The sequence below is a fragment of the Hippoglossus stenolepis genome, chromosome 11 (assembly GCF_022539355.2).
Source record: "Hippoglossus stenolepis isolate QCI-W04-F060 chromosome 11, HSTE1.2, whole genome shotgun sequence".
NCBI classification, from domain to species: Eukaryota; Metazoa; Chordata; class Actinopteri; order Pleuronectiformes; family Pleuronectidae; genus Hippoglossus; species Hippoglossus stenolepis.
In genome coordinates, this window is record NC_061493.1 from 18,581,124 (window position 1) to 18,593,759 (window position 12,636).

Below are 12,636 nucleotides of genomic sequence, written 5' to 3' on the forward strand. Positions count from 1 at the left end.
CGAAAGTACTCTATACATAATATAATTATATATAATTAGTGAGCATGCATTCAGTGTATATTGTATTACTATTTAAAGTTATGTAGGCACTATCATTGCTTATGTTTGCAGGGGGACGACCCCCCCCTGTCCCCCCTGTCCCCCCTAGGAAATCCGTCCCTGGTCATATCAACGGATGGAGGAGTGAACTGAAGATATTCAGTCTCTCCGAGGATTGACGGACAAAAAGACCCTGAATCTTACAGGACTTGTTTATGCTGCTTGAATAAGACCCTGTGTTTTATTTAATTTGTGATATTCTGTCCTTAATACTGCACCAACACTGGTATGAGTTTATAAATGTTGATATATGTCTTATAGGTTTCTTGAAGACTCAACTGGACTGGAGGTGTATTTAGTCAAGGCTCCTTAAAGTCAACCAGGCTGCACCAAACTTCACAAACTCATAGAGGTCCATTCCCTGCACGTTGTTTTGCATTCGTGGAAATGCGTTCAGTAGCTTTTGTGTAATCTTGATGACGACCTAACCATCCAACAAACACTCAGACGGGGGTGGAAACATAACCTCCTCGTTGTTGGTAGTTTATCTAGTTATATTTTAGAAAAAGTACAAAATATCTGAAGCAAAATGCAGTGAAAGAGCAAAGAATATAAATCATAGACAGTAAATAAAGATGCTTCTCCTCCCGGAATAAATTATTCTGGACACTGTAGAGGTCAGTGGCCTTTTTTGTTTTTTTATCATTATTTAAATTGTTTGTATCTTTTGTGTATTTGTTTGTATTTTTTAAGTTTCTTTAAATAAAGGACTGAAGTTTTGATCTCAACATTGAAGCAATCATGGAAAATAAGCTCAGAAAAGTACAAATTAATTCCATAACGGGGGACGCCACCTGCTGGAGAAGGTTGGGTGGGACAGTCAAAAGCTCCAGAACAGTGTGGAGGACATCTTGTCAAAGTCACAACACTTTCAAACTCTGGGTGTGGATATGAACTGGTGTCATAGTTGTCCTGACATTAACTCATTCACCAGAACCAGTAATGGCTTGAACAAGTGAATCCTAAATGCAGGTTTTACTTTGTGATGGGGACACTGTGGATGCCCCCACAATACACCTCAGAACATGTATCTCAAGTGTACATTTATATTTAGGTTTCTATTATATTTAAAACACACTATGTACGAGAGCGACCACATACTGGGTAATGTCTATTCCATTGCTGTCCAGTAGGTGGCGTCATTGCTCCACAGACCTTTTTCTGGGAGCTCAGGTTAGAGCGGTGAGTCAAACTGACACGAACTGATCCAGCGAGTAAATAATCTGCAAATAAACCATAAGAACTGCAACTTGCATTCAAAATATTTCATGCGATTGCTTTTAATTTCAACCTAACAATTTATATTGGAAACATACAAATGGAGAGAAAAATGTGGCTGCATTTTGGGTTATTTGGGTTTTTATTCATGTTTTGTTATATTTAGAATAATTGCATATCTGGTTTGTTCAGAATTTACTGTCGTTATCAGAAGGGGTCACTAGTGTCCGTTAATATTATCGGAATTCATTTATACCCCATTTTATTGACTTTTGTTTCCTGTATTTATCGTATATTTATTGTTATCACAGTTTATAAAACCTATATTAATGGAACAGTATTTCATTGTCAGCATCTTTCATTTGTCCCATTCTTGGCTCATCATTTAACTGTGGAGCACTTAGAGCTTCACCATGCTGCATGAAAGGTGCTAAATAAATAAAGTGTTGATTTGGTGTTTCTCTGGCCAGATGGATAATGATCGCAAGCACAAAGTGAAAGTATCTGAAAAGCTTCTCAAGGGAATGAAATGGAATATTGTTCATGTGAAGTCAAGTCACCACATTTTAGAGAAGATAAAACTAAAAGAAAGATCCACAAACGGACCGTTTCATTACTTCCAGTCTCATGTAATAAAAATAATCCTAGTATTTTTTTCCTATTCCTTTCCAGCATCTGAAAAGTTAATATATTTTTTATTTTTGTTAAAACCCTTGAATTAAAGCTCAAAGTTTACACTTTTACAGTCACATCTGAATGGCTTCTTTTCAAATGCATTGTGTTGGTGCACAGGGAGAAAAAAAGCAACAGTTACGTCATCGTCCAAAAATTCATATGAACCCCGACTGAATACACATGGAAACACAGACGCGCTGGCAGAGCCTCTTCATGAATGCACCTTGCTGCAATATTTACAGCACTATTTTATTTGATCTTGATATGATGGGCAGACATCTGAAGCCGAAGACGCCAAAACGCTTCTTCTCCTGGGCATCGCATAGCAAAAAAAAGACCAAGTGCTGTTGGTTGATCATGAGTCCGAAAAAACAAAAATAAAGCTAATTAGTATGATTTTTCTGGATTAGAAAAAATAAACATAAGAGACTAACATGTAAAAACATGACCGGAAATACCTCAAGAATGACAACATATCGGCTATGTACAAAAACATCAATAATATATTTATATATATATATTTCATCTTCTATACCCACTAAAATATACCAAAGAAGCAGCTATTGGTCAATCTGAGGAACTCGTTCGCCAACATGTTTTTGAAAACGGTTTAAATATCCTTCAGCTGTAAATGTGAAAACTCGAGAAAAAAAAAAAAAGGAAAAAAGTAAAGACAGGTAAATAAATTAAAAAAAAGAACCCGACAAAAAGTCCTGTGTTTATCCTGGGAGCCATATTGGAATACTGCAGAGTGTGAGGAGGTAAGCCACTTCAACCAGCTTCTCCAGTGGATCAGAGTTTGTTCGAGGATGTGACCGTCTTGGACCATCCGACACAAAAGTTCCTAAAAGTCTTTTCATTTTTCAGTTCGTCGTCCATTTGTGTACAAAGATTCACAAACAGTTCCAAGACAACTGATGTAGGCCACAGACAAAATAGAAGGGCACTTTTTTTCAAGACTTAGCGATCTGGGATTGAACCCTCGTGTTGAATCTGGGGGAATGGGGGAGACACAGTCTGGACTCGGGGAGGGACAGTGGGTTTAGCAGCCTTCTTGTTTGTCAAGAGTTTGTTTCACAGTTGAATCCATTATCCGCCCAGTCGAGCACAAACTTATATATATATTTATATATATATATTTATATATATATATACAGTATATGAACTACAATCATTAACAAGAAAGACATGGGAGATTCATCCTTAAATACAAAAAAGTGTCTTCTGCTGTCCGTGTGAGAACTTGCTGTAGTGTGTGTTTGTGGCATCTGAGGAGAAAAATAAGGTCCTGAGTTTTGCACTGAGCGGCTTCTGAGGAGAGTGTGATAAAAGTGGGATCTATATAAAATGACAACAAAAGACAAAAAAAATATATTTAAATCTATAGCGTCGATGTGTTTGCGCGGGATGTGTGTAGTATGTTAGGAGGGGCTGGACCGCGGTAGGCCCAGTATTCGTCCGTTGGTCTTTCCCCCGTTCATGTGTGTGAAGGGGATGTGGTGCTCCTCGTAACTGCCCCTCAGGCCCATGGAAGAGGCCTCGTCCCTGTCCGAGCACTGCTCCCTCTGGGAGTAGGACGACGGGTCCAGCGGGATGCTCTCCATGTTTTCCATGTCCAGGTCAAAGTCCTCGCTCTCGGGCGGCTTGTTCTCCTCACTGTAGAAGAAGGAAAACTCCTGGAAGGAAGGATGCAGGTCCTCCCGCAGCATTTCGATGATCTCCTGGAAGGCCGGCCGCATCTTGGGGTTGTACTGCCAACACATCTGCATCAGGTTGTGTCTGGGTGAAGAAACAGGGAGAGGGAGACCATGGTTAAATGATACTTGGGTCCAGATCTTAATTTGTTGTTCAAGAAAAATTCATATGGAACTTAATCACAGATGAAAAGATTGTTGACTTTCATTAACATTCATTTGATGTAATCATGTTAAATGTATGAATCCTTTGTTTTTCTCGTCTTAATTGTATTTTATGTTGTAAATGGAGCTGCTGCTGTGACGCAAGACAAACTTCAGACGTAACCAAGTATTATCAATCAATCAATCAATCAATCAATCAGGACACATTCCTTCCTTTTTGAAGAAAATGGGCAGTTTAGTTAATGCTGAGTCAATCCTACAAACACTGTGTATTATTTACCACAACAGAAAACAGTCCTGTACAACAACACTTTTAACTCTGATCTCAAGAACAGATAAACATGAATCTACACATTTACTTTAAAGGATTTTAGAGGTGTACCTAATAAAGTGGTCACTTATAGCACATGTTTGTAATTTACCTGATACTAACTTCTAGTTTCCTTATATTATATTGTTTATGATTGCTGCTGTGATCTACACTGTATGAAACTCCAGTGCAGCTCTGATTTAGGACTTTGGGAATAAACAGTTTTAACTCAGGCTGTCAGGAATAATTTAGATATTCCAACTCTTACTTTCCAGTCCATATACAGCGTTGCTCTTGTACTTACAGTCTGTCAGCGCAGTTGTCCGGTCGGTCCAGGTAGCCCCCGTCCATGACAAACTTGAGGACCTGCTCGTTGGACAGGCCCTGGTACGGCTGCTCGGCCAGCGTGCTGATCTCCCACAGCACGACCCCAAAGGACCTGGCAAACAGGCGGAGGAAAGAAAACAACAGCGAAACACAGGAAGAATCAGGACAAGCCAATTAGACACCTGACCGAGTGGATCTGCCTGTAAACACTCGTCGGAGCGAACGGGTGGAGCGAGGGCAGAAGCAGCGGTGGCGGCTGCTGGTTAACAAGGCCGGATGAAAAGCAGGTTAGCTGGTCTCACATTTAACATTTGTAATGTGTTTACTGTTTGTTATTCTGGTCTGGACTCGGGAGGAAATGAATCAACTGTGGTGGATGAGTTTGTTGTTTTCATCAACGTATCACAAAAACACATAAAACACATTAAACCACGACCTATGACGATAAATCATAAAATTTGAGGCTTTTTCTGAGGCAATACTTGTCACCAACTATTACTCATAACTATATATCACATGCTATCTACAGCACCTATACCTCAACACAACATGAGAAGTGTCACTGACCAGCAGTCTGAATTTGCAGTGAAGACTCCGTCCTTCAGAGACTCAGGTGCCATCCACCTGACGGGCAGAAGACCCTTCCCTCCTTTGCGGTAGTAGTCGGTCTCATAGATGTCTCTGGTCATACCAAAGTCTGGGAAGAAATAATGAAATATATAAATTAGGTTAGTTACAGTCAAACTGATGATAAAGTGACGTGCTGTATTTGAACTCGTCTTATTAAAAACCCACTCCCCTGCAGCTTTCTGTGTCAGCGATGTGTTTTATCTCACTTTGAAATGTCTTTCTGCTGTTGTTGTTGTTGTTCATCTTCTTATCGTCTTACTAAGCAAATCACTCCCGATGCTGAATACACATTTAGTTTCACTTGAACGTTGTTGTTGTTGAGATTAGGGACAACCTGCTCTACCTGCTGAGCCACAGTTGACCCGCATCTATGGATTATAGCAGCCACATATAAAACCTAATACTGCAGATTATATAAGTATATAATTACTGGCAAATTATATAATGATTACACCTTCGTGGATGGAGTTGTTAAATACCACTGGGGGGGTCCCAGGCCCCAAGAGTGTCAAATTCTACACATGATGGCTTTAGACAAATCAAATCTCCAGTGTCTGTTGTGGTTAATAGAAACGTACCTCCTATTTTGATGGTGAAGTCAGTAGCCACCATGCAGTTCCTGGCCGCCAGGTCCCTGTGGACAAATTTCTTGGCGTTCAGGTAAGCCATGCCGTCTGCGATCTCAGCGGACATTTGAATCATCTCCTTCAGAGTGGGGGGGGGACGCCCTGGGTTGTTCTGAGGGTGAAGAAGAAGAAGAAGAAACATTACATTTATCTGACTGACATATTTCTAACACGTGTTAATTGTGAAAACATGTCTAGATAATTATTCTTATTTATACCCCACAACATAAAAAATACTTTAGTATAATATTGTAAAATATTTTATCACGACACGGCTCAATCTGGCTCTTATTCTGGTTAAAGCGACAACTGTATAGTTACAGTGTCAAAAATGTGACAGTTAAATTAACATTCACCTTATACAGAAAAATATTTAAAGTAAATTGTGGAAATAGTCTGTGCTGAGTGTTCAGCTGTTGTTTAAATCAGCAGCTTTCAGCAGCTTTTTTTTAAGCAGCTGTTCGAATCCCCTTTCACAAAGTGTCAAAGTACATGCTGACAGTCAACAAGAGCAGCAGAGGATCCTGGGTTGAGAAACATGTGTAAAGTAAAACATATATGTGCAACATGTATATGTGTAAACCACTGACAGTTCAGTGGCTTGGATTCTATTTCCTTTAGTGTAAAAATATTTCCTCTGGTAGATATAGATAAAATGTTTCTGCAGGTGTACTTTGGAGAATTCAGCAAATGAGAAGTTCAATCCAACCTAAAACTAATATGAGCATAACTTAAAATTCACTTTGTGATATAGGGGTGAGGGTTGTAATCTGCTTACTTCAGCATCAGGCCGCAGAGAGCGCAGGTAGCTCTTCATGTCTCCGTGGGTCATCAGCTCCATCACCACCAGTGTGGGCTGGCCCTTAGACACGACACCCAGCAGACGCACCTGGGAGACGAAGACGAGGGGAAATTTGTTTCAATACAGTCAGGTATGATCACGTTATGCAACCATGAGAACTGCCACAAGGTGAAGCAGCTGCTCTCCGCACAGTTAAACGCAGGAGAGGTGTGGTGTTTGCACATGATGGTACATTTTGTACATACTATTCTAGATCCAGAACTGTGTCTAATTATTGACAGACACTGGTTGGATCCATTCACCTACACCATTTGCAGCACTTCTACACAGTCTGTCATTAATCAGAACTAATAATCACAATTCTTATTGGAAAATAGATTTCTGTTGCAAAAGGTGTCGTCTCGTCTTACCACATGGTGGCAAGTGAAGGCCTTCATGACCGAGGCTTCGTTCAGGAACTCGATCCTCTCCCTCAGGCTCGCGGACTCGTTCACCGTCTTCACGGCTACGCGTGTTTCTGACTCGCCCTTTATGATGTCCTTGGCGTTGCCCTCGTAGACCATGCCAAATGTGCCCTGACCCAGTTCCCTCAAAATGGCGATCTTGTCTCTGCCCACCTCCCACTCGTCCTCCTCGTACACTGCAAACACATTTCCACAAATATGTTACATGCACAGGAGTTTTCAAGCACATGAAAGCAGGTTAATGTGATTATGCATATGATCAGACTTCTCCCATTTACCAGCATCTTTCCAAATTGAGTGATATTTCAAGTGAATTACATGTTGAATGACATAAGAAACTTTGCACGAAAACAAAGTGCAGGTTTATTTTTGAGAGAGAAGCAACAATCCTTAAAAGCAAAACTAAATCTAAATAAAAAAAAGTTTAAAAAGAACACAGCTTCTATATTATTGATCAAAATGTGTGAAAACGTTACTTACCATCATTAGCACTGAGGTATTCTGGGTTAGAAGAAGCGTAGATGGGACCACTTGGCCCTTGAGTTTGACTATAAGGAAAAAAGAGGAAAAAGTATTCATTAAAATGTTGAATAATAGGAAATAATAAGAAAACAGCTTTTAACAGGATGATGTATTTGCTCACCTCTTCTTGAACAAGACGAATCCTGTCACGGTCACAAACAGCAACAGGATGAAACAGATGACCGGTCCAATGACGATCTTTACGATGTAGAGAGGGTCGCCTGTGGAACACATCCGCCCAGACAATGAGACACATTTCAGGGGAAGAACAAGAACCACCCGTGTTTGACTTTGTGACAGACGGAGACTTACTTGCGTCCTGGACGTAGAAATATGTGGGCTCGGTCCAGGATCCGTTCCCGGCCAGTGACGTGGCCCGGATCCTAACCGTGTAGTTCCCAGGATGCATCACTTTCAGCTTGCAACCTCGGGTCACTTTGTACATGTTCCTCGACACGCAGTAATGCAACTCCTGTGAAATAGCAACACTGAGGCTCAGGCGATGGACAACAGAGATGAAACAACATCGCTTGACAAACAGCTGCTTTATAAAAAAAGAAAAGTTTGAAATCTCATGTTTTAAATAACATTTTATGATGTTCTTTTTCTGCTGTGTTCAAACAGTTCGTTTCCACTGAGGAAACATCTGTTTTTTTATTGTTTTCCACACCAAACATCCGTCTGCAGCATCAGACGGATGTTTTGTAGACCTGTCTCTATGGCAACTAAAACAAGGTGCAATGGGTAAATTACTTCTTCATTAAGGTTATCAAACAAAGACATTACTGAGACCACAAGCTCCAACTTTCAAAACACAAGTCAAGTAATAAGTATAGCTCTAATTGGTCTGCATGACTGCTCAGCTAATTATAAAATGGATCCATTAAATCTGATTCTCAGTGAAATTGTCTGTCATTACAGCCGAGCCTCTGGTTTAATGAAGGGAAATATGAAGAGTGCTTTCTGGGTAAGAATTCATTTATGTGCAGAGGTGAACCTGCAATGAACTCATGTACTCGGTGACCCAGCGACTCACATCACTACATTCACTAGAGCAATAAAGTCATATAACAGATGAGAGTGCAAATGTGTGCGCAGTGTGTTTCTTCACCTCAGTGTCTCCCAGCCTCTTGTAGTTGACCTCGTACAGGATGATCATACCATTAGGAGCTGTGGGTTCCAGCCAAGTGATGTGAACCGAATTTTCTGTCACCTCGTAGCTGATCTGACCCACAACGTCATCGGCTTTGTCTGCGGACGACAGTCACATGGTTTGACAAATGATATTTCTACTCAAACTCTGGTTTGTTTGGAGTAAACAGAAGATGAGCTGCAGAGGTGTCCGGTTGGCCTCATGGCTGTGACACTAGTTGCATGTTTCCTCTGTCTCTTCACCGTTAGTTACAGGAAAAAATAATTAAGAAATACCTATGAGGTACAGAGTTAGCATGACCAGCAAAAGAAGTCCCATAAAAGTGTAATTTCCTCCATAATTATATGTAAATGTAGTTGGAACCAGATGTTGGGGTGTGACATTAAAGGTGCTATTTGTAAATTTACTGCGCTGCCAGGAGCAGGTGGTGGTGAAGTTCGCTTGCCAAAGTTTCAGCAAACGTTGTGTTTAAAAGACATGAGGTTATAATAAGCTCTCTGAGCGGCACTTCTTCTCCACGGCAGACTGGACGAGTTGGCTGGGCCGGGACTAGATGGTTAAAATGCTAACTTCAGTAGAAACAAAGAAGTGATAGAAGCAAAACAGGAATTTAAGACAGCTCCTGGCAAGTAAAGGGACAAAGGTTGATGCTGAATGTAAGTCCTACATTCACTTCACAAGAGCAAACCTTCTTTACCTTCGGGCATCGTGCGGGCGCTGACGTACGCCGCCATGCTGCAGCGGGCCGGGTCTTTCGGGTGGTTGCAGGCATGGATCTCAATCTGGTAGCTGGTGAAGTGCCTCAGGTTCGAGATGACAGTGGACTCCTTGGCGTGGACGGTGACCACCGTCTTGGTGCTTTCAAAGGTTTCCTCGTCCTCGCCGTTGGGGATGCGTGTGCCCTCTGGCAGGCTGGGGGCGGTGGTGAGGAAGAGGTGCGTGCGGTTGGCAATTCCCATCACAGCGCGCCGCTGTCTCGAGCGTCTAAGATAAGGCAAAGCATGTTCAAAGTGTTTTACATAATGCATGAAAGACATTACATTAGAAAGTATAAAGACATTTAAGGGACAGAGGACAATTACCAACAGCTAATTGGAAAGCAGAAACCGCAGTGAGCAGTAGTTGGAGCCACAATAACATAAAGGCATAAAGTTGGCTGGTCCAATAGCTTTGGACATTATACAGTACTTTGATTATTCTTAATGAAAAGTACTTTGTGTGATTCAGATACGAAACCTAAGATGATGCAATGGAGGCTAAAGCTGTTGTGTGTGAAGTTAAACTCAAAGTAAAGTTGAACTGGATTGAGTTTGACAACATAAAAGCAAAGAAAAAAAAAATCTAAAAGCCATTGTCATTTATTCAAGCTCCAAACCCTAACAAATATTCTTTTGAGGATCATGTTCATGAATAACAAAGCACAATCGCTATGGTTTTCTTGATTTTCATTCTTAAAAAGACAAGTCTGTTGTCAGTTGTCTTACTTGATCTCAAAAACTTCATTATGCAGGTAATTCTCAAAGGTTTTGCGGTACTCCGAGTCCTCTTTCTCTTTCTTGAGCTCCTTGTCTGTTTTGGGGCAGGCGCAGCATCGTGTCCCCGGGCCCTGCTCCTCCGTCTGGTTCCACTTGTGCTCCTCGTCACTGTCCACCTGCGTGGGCACCCGCGATGGCAACTTCATCCCTGATGAAATGAAGTCAGACATGGCAACCAGGGGAAAAAAATGAAAACAATCAAATCAGAAAGAATGGCATGACAGCTGCAATTAACACAGACACATAACACAGTCTTATGCACAAACACAAACACACACACACACACACACACACACACACACACACACACACACACACACACACACACACACACACACACACACACACACACACACACGCCTGCGGGCCATGTCTGTCCTCGTCATCCCTCACCTCCTCCTCACCCTCTCTAGTGGAGATAAATTACTAGTGACATGACCTCCCCGTAGACTTCCCATCTCTCTGGATGTTGTGGGAGTTATGGGAGTTCAACAGACAAAAGTTTGGGCTCAGTTACGTACCAACATTGAGGGGCAGGGAATAATATTTCAACTTAGATAAATGTCTGAAATTTGCCTGAACACGGTCTAGAGCGCGGGGAGGATCCTGATTGTCTGAGTATGTGGTTTTGTGTAGTTTAAGCAACATAATTGCACCCAAGAAAAAGATTCCAGCACCTGATTTTCTTGTTGAGCTTGTACAGAATATTTTTGATTGTTGTTAGGGAACAGTAGTTAAATTATAGGACCGCAACGATGCATCGTCTTCAGTCCCAATACCGATAGTGAAACTGATACATAGGCTTTGAGTATTGATGGGATACAGGTGTTCACTCAATACGATGTGTGCATGACTGTGTGGAAGAGCCTGGGATCCTTCTCAGCACTAGAACTTTCAACAATGGCAGAACCTTTTTGAGGATAGACTGTGCAAAGGAACTAAGAGCTGCTTTTGCAGAGGTACATTATCACAACCTCCTCCACCATCGACATGTTTGTTGTTGCCAGAAACCGTTTATTTTGAGCTGCCCTCTAATAGATGCATTGCTTATCAACCATACCAATGTAAAGGACACATGGGCTGCAACTGTTACATCTTTTTAAACGGACGCATTTCTTTTTGTACATAAAAGCAGCAAGCTTTTGTTGTGTTGATATGCAAATTATGTTTATTGATATATATTTGAAATATCGAATAACCCCTCTAGTTACCCATCAATCAGCATACACAGTCATTACAGTTTCCTATGAGCAGACTGGGGCAAGCCGAAGCAGGGAAAAGCTTCTGAGTGAGAAAAGCTCTTCCAATAATGGAAAGCTTGCTTGCTTGCTTGCTTGCTTGCTTTCTTTCTTTCTTTCTTTCTTTCTTTCTTTCTTTCTTTCTTTCTTTCTCACAGCCTCAGACACAGTAATACAGACGTGGACACAACAACAGGACAACCACAAACAAAGTGGCTTACCCTTTTGACAGTAGTCAAACTTGTAGAGCTCGCTGGCTTCAGGTTGACGCTGGCAGAAGACCAGGTAGTGAGTGATGTTGCCGTTGGGGTCATTGGGAGGTTTCCACTTGAGGATGATCTGAGACGAAGAGTTGGATGAGGAAATGGCATCCAACGGGACGGAGGGTTCTAGAGAGACAGGAAGAAGTTATTTTTACAGGTACATGGAGTAAAACATTTATTTCAAACTGTCAACTTGAGGTTTGGACCCAAAACCTGAATGGAAGTTGTGTAGCAAAGCAATTCAGATGATTATATGTGAATCATGATCATGAGGATAGTGTAGATCCACTGTGAGTTGTTCTAATGTAATAATTCTGATACATTTGGTATCACAGTTAGCAGACGTCTACAATCATTGGAATTTGTCAAAAATAGAAAAGCTGTTTCAATCTAATTTGCAAGTTACAAGTTATAATTTACATATTTGTTGAAGGTACTTTTTCGCCTCTGTGCCACAGCTGGTGTCGGGTTTCATTTCAGTTTTATTTAAATCTCGGTTATCAGTTTGGCTTTGGTAGTTTTAGTTTAGTTATTTTCTGTGTTAAGTTGTGGTTTTATATTTTAAGTTGTTTTACGTAGTTTTGATTTGTAGATTTCACAGTTTTGCTGCAAAAATATTAAATCATTTACTATATGTTACTGCCATATTTAAAATTTCACATTCACAGCTTACACGGTATAGAGTTGTCTTTTGTTACTCTTGTTTTAGACTGATTATCTGTTTCGTTTTGATTTATATTCATGGTTTTAAAGATCTGTTGTAACTTGTTGGCAATGCTTGCGAAACACCTTGTTGTGGTTCTAGTTTACGGACATGTGACACATCATCTTTAAATGTTGCACATCAGTTTCACTGTGACTGAAAGCTTACTTGCTTTTCACGTTGCAAAACAAAGTACAATTTGTGCTACTTAA

At 40.9% G+C, this 12,636-nt stretch overlaps 1 protein-coding gene across 2 annotated transcripts in view; it reads right to left on the reverse strand.

Moving 5' to 3' along the window:
• Window positions 1-1,363: 1,363 nt before the first annotated feature.
• The window catches only part of insra (insulin receptor a), a 48,591-nt gene continuing 37,318 nt past the window's right edge, over window positions 1,364-12,636 (reverse strand). For both annotated transcript variants that reach the window (XM_035170785.2, XM_035170784.2), the window contains 13 exons: window positions 11,680-11,847; window positions 10,170-10,368; window positions 9,383-9,669; window positions 8,644-8,783; window positions 7,845-8,004; window positions 7,654-7,753; window positions 7,491-7,558; window positions 6,957-7,186; window positions 6,523-6,633; window positions 5,697-5,856; window positions 5,056-5,185; window positions 4,466-4,600; window positions 1,364-3,771 (listed from right to left, as the gene is read on the reverse strand). In XM_035170785.2, coding sequence (XP_035026676.1) covers window positions 3,414-3,771; window positions 4,466-4,600; window positions 5,056-5,185; window positions 5,697-5,856; window positions 6,523-6,633; window positions 6,957-7,186; window positions 7,491-7,558; window positions 7,654-7,753; window positions 7,845-8,004; window positions 8,644-8,783; window positions 9,383-9,669; window positions 10,170-10,368; window positions 11,680-11,847 — 2,246 coding nt within the window. In that variant the 3' untranslated portion in view covers window positions 1,364-3,413. The remainder of the gene's footprint in view (window positions 3,772-4,465; window positions 4,601-5,055; window positions 5,186-5,696; window positions 5,857-6,522; window positions 6,634-6,956; window positions 7,187-7,490; window positions 7,559-7,653; window positions 7,754-7,844; window positions 8,005-8,643; window positions 8,784-9,382; window positions 9,670-10,169; window positions 10,369-11,679; window positions 11,848-12,636) is intronic.